Source organism: Dermacentor variabilis, chromosome 9, assembly GCF_050947875.1.
Source record: "Dermacentor variabilis isolate Ectoservices chromosome 9, ASM5094787v1, whole genome shotgun sequence".
In the NCBI taxonomy this organism is placed as follows: Eukaryota; Metazoa; Arthropoda; class Arachnida; order Ixodida; family Ixodidae; genus Dermacentor; species Dermacentor variabilis.
Genome location: NC_134576.1, coordinates 46157458 through 46176047, shown reverse-complemented (window position 1 = coordinate 46176047; position 18590 = coordinate 46157458). Strand labels below are relative to the sequence as shown.

The 18590-nt window shown below is 49.1% G+C and overlaps 2 protein-coding genes across 2 annotated transcripts in view; one reads left to right on the top strand and one right to left on the bottom strand.

Moving 5' to 3' along the window:
* LOC142592654 (uncharacterized) overlaps positions 1-4482 on the bottom strand; it is a 69048-nt gene extending 64566 nt beyond the window's left edge. The window contains exon 1 of the mRNA XM_075704219.1: positions 4387-4482. The gene's annotated coding sequence lies outside the window, so the exon portion shown is untranslated. The remainder of the gene's footprint in view (positions 1-4386) is intronic.
* Positions 1-18590, top strand: part of LOC142558330 (uncharacterized) — a 68625-nt gene that overhangs the window by 241 nt on the left and 49794 nt on the right. Inside the window, exons 2-3 of the mRNA XM_075670477.1 lie at positions 9945-10274; positions 14069-14246. Coding sequence (XP_075526592.1) covers positions 9945-10274; positions 14069-14246 — 508 coding nt within the window. The remainder of the gene's footprint in view (positions 1-9944; positions 10275-14068; positions 14247-18590) is intronic.

The following is an 18590-nucleotide window of genomic DNA, read 5'->3' as shown; positions in this document are numbered from 1 at the left end:
CCTTTCGCAATGCTACTTTCAGAGATCGTACCATCTGCTCCCAGAATCCACCCCACCAAGCTGCCCGTTCAACAATAAACTTTTATCTGATCTGGTTTCTGGTGAAGTATGACTGCAATTCCTCGACTTACAACAGCACGAACATTGCCTTTAGATCCCTGGCAATGTTCCCTGGCACGCTTGAATGTGAGCGCATTGTCCGAATACACCATCGGGCAAATTCCACGGCAAGCCACAAAGCATTTAAAGGCCAAGAGGAAGCCTGTAGCCGACAGGTCGCTGACGAGCTCAAGGTGGACGGCACGTGTCACAGCACAGGTGAAAATAGCGATGTAGCATTTTTTGCTGTCGTGTGACTGTTTGCAAATCAAGGGCCCTGCAAAATCGATGCCAACGATGTCGAATGGGTTTCCCTTTGTCACTCTGTCAGCTGAAGTGATGCTACTGGTTCCGTAGCTGGAGAGCAACTTTGTGACAGAAGAGGCACTGCTTGATAATTTTATTTACGGCCTGACGTCCTCGGATAATCCAATACGATTCTCGCAGCTGTGCTGGAGTATCGCATACGCTCATGTGCAGCATTCTCAAGTGTTCCTTCCGTATGAGCAGTGACGTGAGGGGGTGATTGCCAGGGAGAACGATGGGATGCTTAGTCTCTTCGTTGTTATTGCTGAATTGCAAGCATCCACCAACTCATATGAGGCCCTCTTTGTCAACGTACGGGTTGAAAGGCAAAACAGGAGAGCTCTTGTGCAGCGGTCTTTGATTCTTCAGGTTTGAAATGTCGTTGCTGAACGCATCTTCTTGAGTTTTAGCCAACCAGTATCTTTCAGTGCTGATTACTTCTTCAGTTCGTAATGGGCCGATCATCCTTCCTTCTTTGTTGTGGCAGTTGTCGACCAAGCGGCAGACCCACGCGGTTACTCGCATGACTCTGCTGAATTAACTATAATTCTCAACATTGAAAATTGCCATGGATGACGATGATACTATGGGCATCACCGTCACCTTTCGCTCTTCCATTTGGCACTCCCCAACTTTCGACCTCGGCTCGCTTATCGTTGGCCAATACGTGCCATCCTCCTGAAGCCAACGGGGTCCTTTCCACCACAGTTCGCTTTTCTGCAGGGCCGATGGGGGAATGCCGCGGGTGATTAGGTCAGCGGGGTTGTCTGAGCCTGGGCAGTGTTTCCAATCCTTCGGATCTGTCAGCCCTTGTAACTCTGAGACTCGATTTGCCACAAAGGGCTTCCATGTGCCAGCGTTTCCCTTGATCCAGTGCATAGCTACTGTAGAGTCAGTCCAGAGGATGGCAGCAAAGTCCTTCAGATCCAAGGCCTTGACAACGTAGTGGCATAATCGCGCGCCAACAAGGGCTCCCATCAGCTCCAATCGGTGTAGCGAGAGGCGTTTCAAAGGGGCCACTCTTGATTTAGCCATGACCAAGCTGACATTTGTTAGTCCGAACGGAGACTTGGTCACGATATATGCGACAGCACCATAGGCCTTCGGGCTTGCGTCACAGAAAACATGCACCACTTTCTCCGTATCATCGTTTCTAAAGTCTACCGCTATCAGTCTTGGAATAGACTCCTTCAATGCACGGAAGCTCCCTACACCAGCAGTCCCACTCGGGCTGCAATGTCTCAGGCAAGGGATCGTCCCAACCAATTCCCAACTCCCACAACTTCTGGAACATTAAGCTTAATGTTGTGGGAGCAATAAATCCAAAAGGGTCGAAAATTCTTGCCGAGACCTGCAGCACAAATCTCTTGTTGTCGGCTCTTGCGGAGAGGAAGTCGATGAGTGAAGTTAGGTTGTATTCAAAGTGGTCAGTCTGAGCATTCCAACCTACTCCCAATACCTTTGTAGCTGCAGCATGTCCAGCATCAGCATTCGTTCTCTCCACATTGCCATTCTCTAAGAAGTTGACGAGGTCACAGTCGTTCGACATCCACTTGTGTAGCCGCATCCCTGCTTGAGACAATATATCTTTGGATTCCTGGCACAAGGCTTTACCCTTGTCAAGACTGTCAACCCCATTTACAAGATCGTCCATGTAAAGATGCTTGCGCAGAATACCCGCAGTTTCAGCATACCATTTCGGCAGGCCTTCAAGATGATGATGTAACGTGGCAGCCAAGAGAAATGGGCTCGACGTGACACCGAACGGCACGCGAGTCATGAGATAGGTCACCACAGCTGGAAGTTCTTCCCCTTTCTTTGGCGTCATAGCGTACAGGAGGAACTGCACAGCGTTCCGATCGCCCTATGATAGTGATATTTGGAGAAAGGCCTTTTCAATATCCGCAACAATGGCAATGTTGTAAGTGCGGAAATATATCAGCAGATCAATGAGCTCTGGGTTTGGGTCACCTTCCAAAACATTGTTCAGTGAGAGGCGATTTTTGGCACTTGATGATGCATCGAATACTATCTTCAGTTTTGTCGTCTGGCGAACAACTGCTTGATGTGGCATATAGTACACGGGACCTTCCGACTTGCCGTAATCCTTGCTGGCTGGCTCTGCATAGCCCTTTTCTATGTAGTGTCTTATGCAGGTGTCATATTCCCTAATCAATGAATCTCTTTCTAAGAGGCACTTTGTCTGTGCTTTAAGACGCCTTGCTGCGCACTCATAGTTGTCGCCAAACTCGTAAACCATCGAATTCCAAGGGAACGACACCTTATAGCGGCCATTCTTAAAGTTGACGGTTTCTTTATAGTGCTGAAGGACCGCATCCTCGTGACGAACTGGCTAACGTTCCTTGATACCGATGTGCTCGAGCTCCCAGAAAGACTTTAGCTGTGCTGATATTTCCTTGTAAATTTGTTCACTCACTCCTATCCGCATCACGCCAGCAGCCGAGGAGCAGACTCCTGTTGACTTCCTTGTGCCGACCTAGCCCTGGACTGTCCATCCGAATACAGTCTTCACTGCCATCAATTTGGAGCTGAGACGCTTAGTGGATCCCGTGACAATTTCCCAGGAATGATCAGCGCCTACCAAAAGGTCAACATTTTCACTTTCGCCGCCCCACGAGGCGTCTGCGACTTGGAAGTGAAATCTTGAAAGTTGAAGTAGAACAGAATTTGATGGAGTAGCCATGATATCTGCACAGATGCAAGGAACTTCCAGCGCTTCCACTTGCACTCCTTTTCTGTCGTATTGGCTTTTGAGCCACAGCTCCACTCGACGCGTTTTTGTGCGTGTTATGGCTGATTGCTCACCAAAGGCAAATATTTTAAGCTCCTCTTCTCCCAGCACTTTTAACTGCAGCTTTTTGGATAGGTTGCGACGGATGAAGGTTCGCTGACTACCACCATCGAGGAGAAGCCTGACAAGTGTACGTTCATGTGGACCCTCTGTCCATGCTCGCGCTGTCTGTAGGAGAAACTGCTGCTCTTCAGTGCACATCAAGTTATCTCCCGTGCCTAACGAGGACTTCAACACCGTGGCTTGCTCAATCACCAGTGACGAAGATGCATCCCCTTCATCAGTGTTGGGGTGTCTTCTAAAGTCAGGGTCGCACATTGTCGTTAAATTTCTGCCCTTGCAATGCGCACACCTGAGCCACTTGGCTTTACGACATTCTCTTTCCTCGTGCCCTTTTGTTGTACACCGGAAACACCGATTGTCACGCTTCAGCACCTCTCTCTTATCCGCGACAGACATCTTTGCGTTGCAGTTGCCAGTCTCATGGCCATTCGAATTACAAAACAGACATCCTGTGCTGTCCTTGATCGTGGTGTGCAGTGCCGCTGCAGTAGGCATGTTCGCCGCTTTAGTATTGCTGTTGCGCCTTTCCTTTACCAATTCGGCACTATTGTCTCTCGGAGCTTCGGCCCGCTGTATGACCTCCCGCGTCGCCACCTCTTTTCTCAAAGAACGCAGGAACTCCTCCAGCTCACTTCCCTCGCTCGTAGCCTCGTTTTTTCGTTGGTATACCGATTTCTTTATTACGGCTTTGCCTCCAGGATGGAGGATATACAACATCCGTGCCCGCTGCCTCACCGCGCGAGCAGCTAGCGGCGGAGCGTAAACTCGACCGCACTCCACTCCGCAATGCCGGCATGTCTAGGGGACAGACGCATACAAGACGCGCTAAGAAACCTCCTCCGTAGTGCTTAGGCACAGTCATATATTCAAGGAGCAAAAGCCCACACATTTTCTCTCTCGCGCCTGCGCACAAACGTCTGGCAATCCCTCATTGTCTCATCGAATTGTATCAATGTATGGTGTACACCATAGTCAATGTGAATGTTTGAAAGTGCATGAACCTGACATTCCCAAACAATCACTGAGGTTTGCACCGTTCAAATCGATCAACATGAATAGTTTTTAACAAAGTAGCAACCCTTTAGTCATAGTATAAGAGCACTCACCCCAATAAAGCGATGCTGCATCCGTTCTTGCTAACGCGATCCGAAGACCTGAACTTGAAACTCGCATCACTTCGCAAAAGCGACCACCTCTGGAACCGCCAATAGTTTCGAAACTACCGAAGACAATTGCAAAAAGCGCGAAGCGTGGGTAAATGGATAGATGCTACGAGCATGCTCTTCGAAGTCTCGTGGTGGGTTGCGCCACTGCGCCCTCTTTTGCAACGTTGTTCGTTTGCCTAACGTTTTATTGGTTTTACTCAACGTTACTCGTTGAGTAACGTTGAGTAAGATTAGATGACGTTGAGTTGAGAACGTTAGATGACGATTATCGTTGTGCGGCAGAAGAGGCACTCCAAAGGGTGTAAAGTTTTCTTAGGGTGTAACGTTGTGGGACAAGGTACACTATTAAAACGGTCGCACCCTTTGGGGTGTGTATTTGTCCCACACCATAATCGTCATCTGCCTTGCTGGCGTTTCCTTTCTTGAAATCTCGGCTCTGGCTACTTTCCTGTCGAGAATGCTGCGTCACACTGATAATGCGCATGCCGTTCGTGACTAGGAAGTACCGGGCTCGCAGCGTTAAAGAAAGGAAACGCGGGCAAGACAGGTGACGATTATTGTTGTGGGAAAAGATACGCCCCATAGGGTGTAAATTTTTCTAAGAGTGTAAGAAACGTTTACACTCTTTGGGGTGTATATTTGCCACACAACAATAATCGTCATCTGTCTTGCCCGCATTTTCTTTCTTGAAAACACTGCAGTTGTCGCCATGCAACAGCATCCTCTCTGCTTAGATCCTTATCCGGGGGTGGGTACTTCAGTCAGACCCCTTTATAATAATTTAGGATATCTGAGTAGCCCATGGGTACTGATTCGGGTTCCTCAAGGCTGGATGTGTCGGACGCCCGGTTGGTATGCCCTCGAGCTATCCTATCCGCCTCTTGGTTCCCTGTTATGCCAGTGTGCCCTGGTACCCAGATTATGGTATGCTGAACTTTGTTTCCCGGGTCGCATGAGCAGAGTATGTGGCGTGCTCTACGCCCAATTCTGCCGTTTGTATAATTACGGCATGCTGCTTGAGAGTCTGTTATTATTGTTAGGGACCTGCCAGATCGATAGCCCTCCAGTGCTGCCAGAGCCACAGCTGCCTCTTCGGCCTCGACTACCGTGCAGTCCTGTAGTGATGCGCTGGTGATCTCCTTGAAGTCCGAATTAACCACCGACGCCACTGCTCTGCTGTTGTGTCTTCTGTCTTTGACGAACGTTGCCGCGTCCGTATACCTTGTGTTGTCCTTGTTCGCCAAGGTTCTCTGCACGTACTCGGCTCTTGCTTCTCTACGCGCCTTGTGCAGGTTCCGGTCCATATTCTTGGGTATCGGTGCGACTCGCAGTGTACTGCGATACTTGTCCGGAACGGCCTCGGTACGCTGGATCTCTTGGATCATGTTGCCGCCGCCATATCTTCGCAGGAGCACCCTTCCCGTGGGGGTCTGCATCAATCTACGAGCCTGCTTCTCTTAGTTCGCTGAAGGTATTGTGCAGTCCCAGGGCCAGCAGTTTCTCGGTCGATGTGCGCTGCGGCAGGTGAAGCGCAGTTTTGTACGCCTTTCGCAGTATGGCGTCCGCTTGTTCTTCTTGCTTGATGCATTTGTGGTAGGGAAAGCTATACACCACTCTGCTAACCACGAGGCTCGTGACTAGCCTAAGTGTGTCGCTCTCCTTCCATACCGTGTCTCTTGCTAGATACTCTGTTGATCATACGGGCTACCTGCATGGTGGCAGTCTTAAGCAGTGTCAGAGTATGATTGCACCGTTGATTGGACTGAAGCCACATCCCCAGGATCCGAATGGTGCTCTTCTCCGGAATGCGTTGTCGCGCGAGGTATACGTTGAGGCTGAGCTCATCGTTTCTAGGGACCGTTCGATTTTGTGTGCCTCGCCACACCCTTAGGAGCTCGGACTTCTCCGCCGAGCAGGTGAGGCCCCTGGCCCTAACGTAGGTTTCTACGCAGGTGGCCGCTTTTTGCAGGCACTCTTCTTTTTCGCTGAGCGATCCCCAGTTCACCCATACCGTGATGTCGTCAGCGTAAATGGCGTGCCGTGTGCCTTCAAGTTGTTCGAGTTGTCTTGCTAGCCCGAATCTAAACCTCCTGAATAAAATTTTCCCTACACAATATGAGGCTAAGTGCCCATGGTGCGGAGAGAAACCAGATCTGTACCACATATCATGGGCCTGTCAAAATATTGAGTCCCCAACTATCTATAATATTAAAAACCCGAGTGCGGAACAGTGGGAGAGTATGCTTTCCAGCGTAAGCTTGAACGGCCAAAAGCGCCTAGTAGAGCGAGCTCGCGGGTTGGCCGTACTCAGTGGAGCCTAGGACTAGGGCACCAACCCTATGATTGCAGACAGAAGAATCCATCAGAAGATGGAAGAGGCCGTCTGAAGCCGCGAAGATCTCTTTTCTAGAGCCCAATAAATGTTTTCCGATCCGATCCCCTGTATATTCAGGCGGGTCTGTACTCTCCTTGCTATCTTTAAGCGGTAAATACTTAGCTGCAAGCCGATCCAGAATGGCATCCTCCGTTGTGTCCTGACTCTCCCGATGGGCGAGTCGTGCTACTGCTGTTCTCCTATTAGATTTCGTGTCGCTCTCATGAAGCAAATGTCTAAATAAGTTCCAATTTCCACCACGTCTGATTCGACCATCTATGGAATTACAAAGCTCATCCCATTGTTGTTTCTGTAAAATTTTGGAGTGTTCTGCAATCTCCTTATTCAACAATGCTGTGCGCTTCCTGAGTCTCCTGTTCAGCCGTTGCGTTTTCCATCTTTTTTAACATAGATTGTTTGGCTTCAATCAAGTGCGCCAGCCTACTGTCCATGATTTCGATATCCTCCTCTGTGGTAATATCCTTCGTTGCCGCCTTTACATCTTCCCTGAGCAGAGTGGTACGAGTTTGGAGTGTTTTCTTTTCTCCTGTCTCTGTCTCAGCTCTGCTTTTCCTTGCTTTCCGAAAAAATATCCCAGTCAATGTAGTTAATGTGCTTTATCGCATTACTTGGTGTTTCCAACAGTACTTGTAATATGTGATGATCCCTACCCAGGTCAATATTGGAGTTATTCCAGCCAGCATTCGCTAAATTTGATACAAAAGTAAGGTCTGGCGTGGAGTCCCTGCATGTAGATGTACCACACCTAGTGGAATAAGCTGGGTCTGTGATGAGGGAGAGATTAAGATATGTAGCTAGGTGCCAGAGTCCATCCCCTTTCTTAGTATTCCAGCGATATCCCCAGGTTTGATGTGGGGCGTTGAAATCTCCTCCAATAATGAGTGGAGCGTGCTAACAGCCATAGTCTTATTAAGAAGTGCCCTGAATCTCTGTTTTATGTCGCTAGGGTTGCTAGAAACATTAAGACAAAAGAGGCTTTGCGGTTTGCTTCTATTCCTTTTCAAAATTATTTCCACAAGTAAGTATTCTAATTTGCTTAGTCCAAGGCGCAAGTCATGCTCTATGTAAGGTATTTTCTTATCTACGAGCGTGGCTAGCCCCCTACCCTGCTCCTTGCCCCTGCATGACGCTTTGTATCCGGATAGGCTGATCTCATCCGCCAAGGTTTCCTGCAGCATACTTATTTTCGGTTTGTCTGGAGAGGATTTTATTAACTGCATGAGAGGTGCTTTTTTGTGATAAAATCCTCGGCAATTCCATTCCCACACGCTAAAGCTCCTCCTGCTAGCCATTCCTTATAGAACACCCCTTACTGCTACCCGTTAGAGTAAGCTTTGTAGAACCCGCCGACGCGCCAGGGAGCGATCTGACGCTTTGTGCTTCTGAGGGTAGGTATTCGTCGTCCTCGCCTTGCGCTTCTACTTTGGTAAGCCTATTTTCAGCCGTCAGTCTCCATTCCATAACTTATCAACTTTGAAGGTAGTTTTATCTATGGCATCTCTAAGTTGTTTAATCGCCTCCTTGATCTCTTCCAAAGCAGAGCACACTGTCGTTTCTACTGGGCTTATTGCCCGCTTCTTTGGAGCTGGTGTGTTTTCTTCATCCTGCTGTTGTCATTCTTCACCGGTTTGGCTATTGCTACTTTTGTGGAGCTAATCTGTGAGTTCTTGCGAAGTTCTACAACTTGCTTAGTAAGTTCTTCATTTGCCTTTCTCAGATACGTTACTTCTTTAATTAGCTGTTCTACCCTGGCATCGTTATCTCCGACCGGCCGCCCCGCACCGCTCTCCGCAGCCCTCACAGTAGCTTTCACTTTGTCGGCCCAGGTTGTTCCAGATGTCGTCTTGTCGCCAGGCGTCTGCCCTCCTCCTTCGAAGCGCAGCTGCACTTCACGTGATGTGGAGCGGCTTCTGCCCTTCGACGGCGAGCGGCGTCTTGACCGTGTGGGGCTCCTTGAGCGCGTGCGCCCCCTGGTGCCCGTTTGGGCATCCCATTGCAGCTGAGCTGATGTCGCCCCCGATGCAGATCTGTTGCGTTCTCGTCGTCGGATTCGCACCACGTATGGAATTTGGTACCGCTGTCGGCAAGTCTTGTCCCCAGTTGGGTGGTCCCCTCCACAGAATTTGCAGTTAGGCACACACATGTGAGTGTCCTCCGGGTTTTGAGTTCCACATCCTCTGCACTGTACCACGTCCCGTGTTGGACATACATCTGATCGATGTCCAATCTTTCCGCAAGTATAGCAGACATCAAACTGCTTACTATACAGGTGGCACCTTACAAGGGTCGACCCATATCTGACATAATTGGGCACCTTGAGCCCATCAAACAGAACAATGACTGAGCCCGTGGATTTAATGCGTTTGCCTGCCAATGGCAGTGGGTTAAAGTCATGCACAATGTTCTTCGTTATCGTGGCCTGCTTGTCTCTGAGGTCAACTCTCCGAATCACCCCTTTACACGTGGTATGCGGAGCTGTCTCGTAGGCGTTCACTTCATATTCGGTTTCCATTATAACGATTGACCTGATTCGCACATACCTGGCAGCATGACTGGGATCTGGTGTACTAACCACCACGGTGTTTTGCGTGAAGTTAGGGCCTTGTACTCGGTGACCTTGTACGTTTAAGAGATCGGGGAGTTCATATCTAAATCTTGATTTTCCATCCCATCTCTGTCAGAGAGACATATTTGGTCGATTTTCTCAGAAGTTGATGGCTTTGATGAATCGTTATTTGTGACTGTTGGCGCGGTTGATATTTCAATTGGTCAACAAGGTGTCACCACGCTTGTGTTTCCCTTTTCTTCTTTCCTGGCTTTTCAAGCTGCTTGCAATGAGAAGGGTCATTGTGTGGTAGAAAGTTAATTTACCATTGCATTTCAAATATCTTTAGCTTTAGTGTCGCTTCAAAGCTTCACCATGTATAGATTCCAACAAGGTGCACTTAAACGTCGCATTTCTTTGAGAGATTTATCCTCTACAATTGCCGGGCTCTGGGATAATCCCGCGTAGTGGGTCGACGCTGTTATACGGGAGACACTCAGGCAAGCAAGAGTCCGGGAGGCCAATACCTCCCCCCCCCTCGTGGCTACATTCTTCAAGGAAGAAGAAGAAGAAGAAGAAGAAGAAGAAGAAGATGGAGAACACGCAAGCCCGTGCGTTGGACCTGATCGTGTCCCCGCCCTACCGGCTCTCCCGGCGTCGTCTAGTGACAGACGCACTCACGGACTCTTCGAGCACCGGGTCCGCACTTCACTACGCCGCGTTCGTGGCCCTCGTTGCATCGCTTGTGTCCGCTTCGCTGCTGGTGACGCCCGCTGTCCTGTTCTGGGTGTTGGGGAGCGCTGGCTGCGGCGCCCGATGCTTCTCGCTCGAGGAAGACCTGCTCGCCTCCATCAACCACAGCGTGCACCCGTGCGACGACTTCTACCGGTGGGTTTCGAGCACGTTGCATCTGTTTATGCCCGCTGACTCATCGTGGACGATGCCACCGCAATATACGCACCCGCCTCATGCGAACAAAACTGGGGCACGTGCACTTTCGTGTCCCTGTTTTCGAAGCAGAGCACATTTGTGCTCATTTACTTGCGATTATAAAAACAGCAGACGGAGGAAGGTGTCCTCGCAATCGTAAGTTTCCTCGGGACCCGCTGTGGCGGCTTGTGCCTATGCGGTGCTCCTGCAGATCCCGAACGAGGTCGTGGGTTCGATTCCATCTCGAGGGGAACACAGTTCGATGTGAATGGCATCCAAAAAATGTTCACGCATTTAAGTTTGGGGGCATATTAAAGGGGCGATAACGCAGTCGTCCGACAGCTCTCAGTTTTATCATTGTAACTGAGTAAAGAGTCCCCAATATAATATGGACCCAAAAAGCTGCGCTCTCGGCGCACATTTGAGCTACCAAGTTTCAATTTGAAATCACTGCTTCTAGACCCCTCCCACCCACCTACAGGAACCGCCATTTTATGGCTGCATGACGCCAAGAAAGGAGGGACCACCGCTGGGTCGTTCGAGATGGCATCGGGCGTCTTGCTCCGCCCGTTATGACAACCAACGGCCCAGCATGGGGCGGCGTCGTAGAATAGCGCGCCCAATTCGTTCACTAGCGCGATAGAAAGCAGCAGAAAGCCGCTTAGATGCATATGTAAAAACAACACGACGTATGGCGGTCATGGCGCATGACGCTCCTGCAATCACTTCCGGTGTTTGCACTATAGAAAAGTATGGCTTTGGAGTATGAGGTCGAGTTCTGGTATTTCAGGGAGTCGTTTACGGGGACGTCAATTCATTTCATCACCATTTAGTGTTGCCAGACTAGTTTGCGGTTCAACAGCGTGATAAAACAAAATCTAATACAATAATTTTACTGCACCGAATGCGCTCGAATTTCTCCAGAGTGCCGTGGAACGTTCCGGGTTCAAAATGCAATGCATAATGCAAGCTGGAAAGTCTGTACGGCCCCTTAACGAAGCCCCAGGTGATCATAATAAACCACGGCCTTTCTCGCAAAGGGCAAGGATTCACAAACGACGGGTTGGTGGGTGGTGGCTTAGGTGTACGAAGCGAGTCGGAATATGAGCGGGCGCATGTCTTCAATCATTTAACGACCTCATTCTCCCGTAATTTATGTGCGAGTTGTGCAGCTGTAGCAAAATTCGAGCAGCATTGGTAGAAGACGAAGCCCAACAACATTATTGCCTCGACGCGAAGGGCGCATGCCTCTCGCGCAACGGAGCTGCGGGGTACGCAGAATGATTTTGTCTTGGGCCAGTGGCGGCGACCAGAGACCAAAGCAACACAGGCAACCATGTCTCTGCGCAGGTGATCATTGGATGAACAGCCATGTTGGATAAGTGGTGGCGCCGCCTACAGTCGGCGAAAGTTGCGAATACCGCCGCTACAGATGGTTTATACACTACCGCTAGAGGTCTATACTGCTACTACATTTGTGCCGGTTAACGGCTCTGGTCACTACAAAATAGACAATGGACGGTTTGCAAAATAGTAAGCGCCATCTGACGCAGAACAGGCAAAACTGCAGCACTCTGCGTGCGATAGTATGTGGCTAGAAAGCGAGTTTCGTCTCTCGGCTTCTGCCTGGCATCTACCGCGGCAACCGCGTATGTTCACTGCGGCAAGGATAATTGAAGACGCCGTCACTCCGTTCCAGTTTTCGTACCTGACATGGACCTCCAACTTCTCGAAGCGTACCATTAACTGATCGCGTGCGGCAGTATCTGCTTTCTAAAACTGCCACTATTCAACAGGCTCATCGAGGCTCGGCTTTGTAGAAAGATTACGTTAAAAATGTCGTATATTCGGAGGTTGCTGATGCCAGCACGGGACTGATGCAGGCGACATGCACTCCTTCAAGAGAGAGCGGAGTGCACGTCCTCAAAACACACTGCCGATGTGTCGCCCAGCGTCCACACTTGATATCGCAGGCTGGCCGCGCACAGCAACCACCGTGCAAGGCGGCTCACCTTGTTTGCTCTTTGCTGCCGACAAAGTATAGAGAGAACCCACTCTACGTTAATTTAACCGCGACCTAATTGCCCAGACGCTCTGATGCTCAGGAAAATGAACGCTTTACGACTCGCGGCGTTTTCATTGCAAGCGCCGTCGGCTGCTGCGTCGACAACCCGGAGCTAGGCCTGCCGGCTCGAGCGATCGCTGGCTGCCGACAAAGTCAGCGGGTTGAGCATGATGCTTCGCTTAGGAGAATTTACCGTACTAATACGGCCCATCTGTAACAAAGCAAAGTTTCGCAAAGCTCTTTGTCTTATTACGACGGTCCTTTTTTCGCGTACAGTAAATAGGGGAAAGTCTCAAACGGCGTGCCGTTCTCTCGACTGCATGCACTAACTGCCACCGATGAAGACGGTAGGCCTTGCTCGCTGGCCGTGGGTGTCACCGGTTACGAAGAAACTTCTACTAGTAATTGAACGCAAAGTTTTTTTAGACATATTTAATGTATGCTCGAATATTAAGAGGCTAAACGAAAAATACATTTGGATATCTGTAGACCGTCAGCAGAAAAGAGCAAACCAGGCGATCGCCGTCGCACGGTGGTCGCTCCGTGCTGCCCGTCGACGACACCAACTGCCCTCGGATGGTGTGTTTCGGTCACTTCAGTGGCGTAGCACTGGGCGCTGATTGTCATATAAGGTGCACTTTCGACATCACTTTATAATATTTATTATAATTACATGTCAGCGACAACCGAGTGACACCACTGCGCCTTCGCAAGCGCTGTCCGTCCTCGTCCATTATGAGCTTTTCACATTCCGGCAAAATTCGGCTGCGTTTAAGGCCGTCGCGAAGCTTGCAGGCCGAAATGAGCTCGCGGTGCTGGCATATGACGATTCAGTAGCCGCAAGTACCGCGATGAGAACCGGCTCTGTTAGGAGCGAGCAAGTTGCGTGCTGTGATGGCATCTCCGGCCGTCGGTTATCGATGCTGCTTTCCTCTCCGGATAGCTCTTCTCTGACGGAAACCGAAATAAACTCGTGCTCCGTTTTGCCAGTGAAGCAATTTGTACACAACATGCAACACCGCTTGCCGGCCTTTTCACGAAAATACCGCGATCAAAACCAATACAAATCGGCGTCTCAAGGCGCGCCAAGGCTGCGTTGGTTGTTCGTCCGCTTCTCGTACCTAACCATGTAGAGGGTGCTCGTGACAACCGTGTTCGCGCATGCGCAACAGTATTTTTGCAAACCGTCCATTTCTCTATTTCAGAAGTGCGCTGCTCAGCCCGGCACGTTTGCCCTGCTAATGGCGGCACTGGTCATCGTTCAAACGAAGGCGAAGTGCTTTGGGGCTCGTCTCCTGCGAATGCTTTCATTATCAGAGTTATACGTATAGATATTGCGTGTCATATTACAAGCAAACTGCGCGTCAGTGCACTGCTAGCTTGCGAAAATGACTAGCCTCCTCAATAGTTAGGCAAACTGCCGCGCAGAAAAAAAAAAGCTATAGCTTTAGAATTATGAAGAAGGGTATATTAAGAAATGGAACAACACACGCTGTCTAAATACCCACACTGCAACGAATGTGGGCCTTCAATCGCATAGTTTTTTGAATATAGCGAATAGCTTTCTAAAAAAAAAACATGTTCGGCTGTTGACTTACATTTGCGGTCATCGTCGGTGGTTGCTCCCCTATTTCACGAGTGTCTGCGAAGTCTTCGCACGCGGCCGATCAATGTGGGCGTCCCTCAGGCACGTGTGCGGCGGCTGGGAATCGGTGCGCAAGCGTCGCCACGACGTCCCGATGTTCAAGTACCGACGCTACGCCGACCGCCAGGTGGTCAGCACGCTGCTCGGCCGCACTGTGCCCCGGGCTCCCAAGAGCGCACTCGACAAGGCGGCCGTGTTCCTGCTCCACTGCCTCGGACAGGTACGGTGACGCGCTCCGTGCTATAATGCGCGTAGATGTACAGATAATTCAGGCGCCTTTGATATTTCTAATGGAATTGAATGGGTATGTTCTCGCAAAGCTACATTCGAGCACTGAATCTAATGCTCAATCTTTTCTCATCGCTAAACAAAGCGAGATATACACGTTGCCCGAAGTCCGCTTGATAAATGCAGCGTTATCTGGTATTCTTTTCTATTATTGTTTCATGCGCAAAATGCTGTTCACAACTGTAGTTTCGGTCAACAGAGCAACTTCTAAGTGTGAAACAACCGAAAAAAAAAAGATCGAATCTGGTACACTTCATCAAAATGGCAGTAATAAAACAGAAATTCGGAGAACGTCACCGTTCTTAGCTAGAAAAGTACAATACTACAGCACCACACATCGTTCTAAATAGATGCAGAAAGTGTGAGATTGTCCGAATAAATATTTGCCTCAATATAAAATATAAAATCGAAGTATGTCGAAAGGCGCGACGTTCTTTCTTATTGAATGATTGGAAATTATGGAACACAAGGTAGCTACTCCCTGCATTAGCTCAGCAACTGCTTCAAGTACAGAAGAGTTCCCATTCCTTTGGAACAAGATACCTTGGAGCACTCTCAAATTGCATCTGGCTCTTTCCCTGCAATACTCTAATAAGGGTTGCTATCCTTTATATTCGAACCAAAGCGAATATTCGACAACTTCAAATAATGTATTTTATGATCGAATACCAATCGTACAGCAAAGGCTGTTGGACTCGTTCCAGATAATTTATGTATTTGCCGACAGCTTTTATTTATTTCAGTTTTGCTTAATACCGTTAGAAACCGCCTATAGCAGGGGCACAAAGGGACCATTGCAAACAAGTTTCGCAATGCAAAATATAATTAGGAGCTTTTGAATCGATGAACACTGTTAAATGCATTTGTCCTAAAAGTGTAGTTGAACGTAAAGGTTATTGCGAAGAGCTATGAGAGGGAAGTGGCTTAAGGCGACAAGTATTGATTGGGGTCAAGAGCCCGTATGTCCAGAGTGTATAGTTGAGATTCTTCCATAGAGGAACCTTTCATTATTTAGAGTGCGAGTATTTCATGCAAACACACGGTGCTTTTACTGCACACTGGCGTTTGAAGCGAGCACGCAGCCTATGACAGCCGTTTAATGTTCTCGAGCAATTGTTTTGATGATTTTTTCATTATGGTCGTAATTAACGAACTCTCTTTAAATTGTCCTGCCTAGAACCTGTAATGTACCCCCTGTTTCACTGAAATGGAAGTTTTCCAGTACGTCGATTTGTTTCAGAACATTGAGCAAACTCCTTACGCTGTTACTAGAATACGCTGGGGATAGCTATTGGGTTATTGAATAATTAGTTTGCTACAAGACCTGTAGATAACCTACAGATTTCAAACATTTATTTACTTGTCGTTTAAAACATGGCCTTTATTTCCTCAGTGTAAGGAATTGCTGTCACTTCTTGTTCTCCCAGGCCAACGGAGAAAATTTGTTAGCCTTTCAGAGAACGTCTCTATCACGGCAGGAAATGACAGTTTATCTATTCTATTTTCGTCGATCATTATCACCCACACAATTCAGAATTCTGACCCCCCCCCCCCCAATAACATTACACCATTTTTTAAAATAACTTTGTGTAGTGTAGGTAATTCAGAACACCGCGAAGACACACGTATACCGCTTCGAACACTGTTGTCGCAGTATGCGCATCACTGCAAAGAAAAAATACACACAGTTTCCAATGGAGAAGAAAATTGGTGACATGACCCCTTTGTGATGACAAAGTTTCGTGGATTTACATACGCACTGCATTGCCGCCGCGACAAAATTTTTTATGACAGAAGTTGCATCTGACAAGACAAACTTTGTCGGGAGGACAGAGCGTCCCGTACAGGGAGTATGCATTAACGTCATCTAGGTTACCATATTGTAGTACAGCCAGCATCGTAAAAAGATGTGCTTTGTCTGGATCGGCTTATCTTCAGCAGCACAGTGGAAGCTGTGAATAGAACAAAAAAAGATTCCCGTTCCCGTTCGTGACGTGATGTGAATACTCCCATAGTTACGAAATTTAACTGTCACAGGCACGTACCCAGGGGGGGGGGGGAGGCGGCCCGCCCGGACCCTACCCCCCCCCCCCCCCCAAGTTATGCAGCTTCCGTTGATGAAAAGACTTCAAAAACAGCAGACACCCTGGAGGTATCAAGTTTCAAGGGGGTGAGGTTACCTCAAGCCGTGTCTGTGTGTTTTTCCCTCATCCACCTCCATTTATCACTCCTCTGAACGTGCGTGTGCGTGTAAATGGAAATCAATAAATCAAATCAAATCAAGTACGACGCCATATTGAACAGACCGCATGACGGCGATTTTTTTTTTTTGCGTCTGTGATTGGCTGGCAGAGTAACACAACTCTGCGCGGTACGTGTGCCTTGGTTGCCAAGTGCTATTTTTTGAAGTCGTATTTTACTATAGCAGTCTTTATTTTGCACTTTCGCTTGTTTACTTGATCTTGGCAGTGACCTTCCTGCGCTTCTTTCCTGCGTGAGTCCATTTGATGTGGTGCCTTGTTTGCCAAGTAAATGAGAGGTGTATCTCACAGGCGTACCACATGTGAGATGCAGCTTATTTCATTTCTCTTTGGCGGGTTTACGCGTCTTTAGGGTGAATGATGGGCGTTATTCAGATGTGTAGTAATAAAGGTACCCCGCCCCCCCCCCCCCCCTCCCATAGGAAAGTTACCTCCCCCGAAAAAAAACAATCCTGGGTAAGTGCCTGAACTGTCGTGTAAAGGCCAAACCACGACATCAGAAATCAACAGAATGAGCGCTGACGTCACAGTGCTCTCGCTAAGCGTGCAGCGCGCTGCACTGAAGCTGCTCGGTCGGTGTCCCAACAGTGCGCAACGCAGCACGGGAGGCAACTCCTGCTGCTCAGACAAAACAAGGTTTTCTCTGCCAGCCAATGAGCTTTAAGCTAACAAAACAAAACAAAAAAAATACTCCTTGGTGCCAGCGAAGTTGAGGCCATGGAGGCAAAGCACATGCAAGTAAGAGCTCCTGAAAGAAGTCTTACATTTTCAGCCACGTTAGTGTACGCTTGGGAACGAAAAAGCAAGAATCTTCTGGGCACCAGTGAATAAGAACGAAATAGACCTCTGAGTGTTAGACCCCAACTTATCTTGCTGCTTTTTATTCCGCACGTTTGGGTGATTGCGCAACCATCGCACGTGGAAGCTGCGCCGATTGAGTTTCTTTTCCCAAGAAATCAACGGCGCTATCGAACGCTGCCGGAATACCTGGCGCATTAACCCACGTGCGGAAGCCCCACCCCTGTAGTTTCCCACTTCATTACGCGGAAGATAGTGGGCGAGTATACCAGCTAGGCCACAGCGGCTAAAAAAATTTCATTGCCATTCCAGAGGAAGCCGCCTGGAGGCCAGGTAGTGCGGACATGGTTCAAGTCGGCTCCTTGGAAAGTTGCTTTGTCTGGTGGAAACAGTACCGATTCATAGAAATAAGCGATGTGATCGCCTATCGGAAGTCCTAAGGATAACCTGGATTACAATTTTATGACTGTAAGTGGATTTTGGATGTTTTACGGCCGCTTTTCTGTCGACCGCGTCTCCCACCTAGCTAAGGGTAACGCGAGCGTTGACCGAACGAGGCGGTCCCACGGCAGCCGAAGCCCCCGGCGCGCGCTTCGGGACCCTGCTGCGGAGGCACGATGACCATGGAGGTGCCTGTACAGGGTACAGAAATTACCCCCGAAAAATTGAGAACAGCGGATTGGATTACGAAAGGGGGAAAACATCTCAAGGAGCTGCAGGACCTTGCGAGAGGCGAACGGCGAGAAAGCCAAAACAACGGCGAGCGGGCGGAACGAGAAACCGCGTTCGGCGAAGGCAAGAAGGTGGCAGCGGCGAACGCCGCGTATAAGAAGCTGGGGCAGAAGATCGCGGAGCGTTCAATTGCGTCGAACCTCCCGCGATTACCGGCGAACGACTACAAGATCATCCTTCGGCCGAAGAATGGGCTGGCGCTCGCAAAATTCCGACTACCAGGCTGAGTACGGTCGTGCGCATTGCAGCGCAAATTCCGTGGGTTAAGGGGCAAGAAAAGAACGCGCTGATTGTTAACGACAAGCAAGGCATCCCGATTTTCAGCACCCCAGACATGGACACTGTCTGGAAGGTGACAAAGATTAAGTCTATCAAGATCGAAGACAAGGACTACGAAGTCATGGCGTACCTAGCTCCGCACGAAGACAACGGGCGGTGTGTGGGTTGCACGGCATCGACCCGAGATTGACAATAGAGGAACTGAC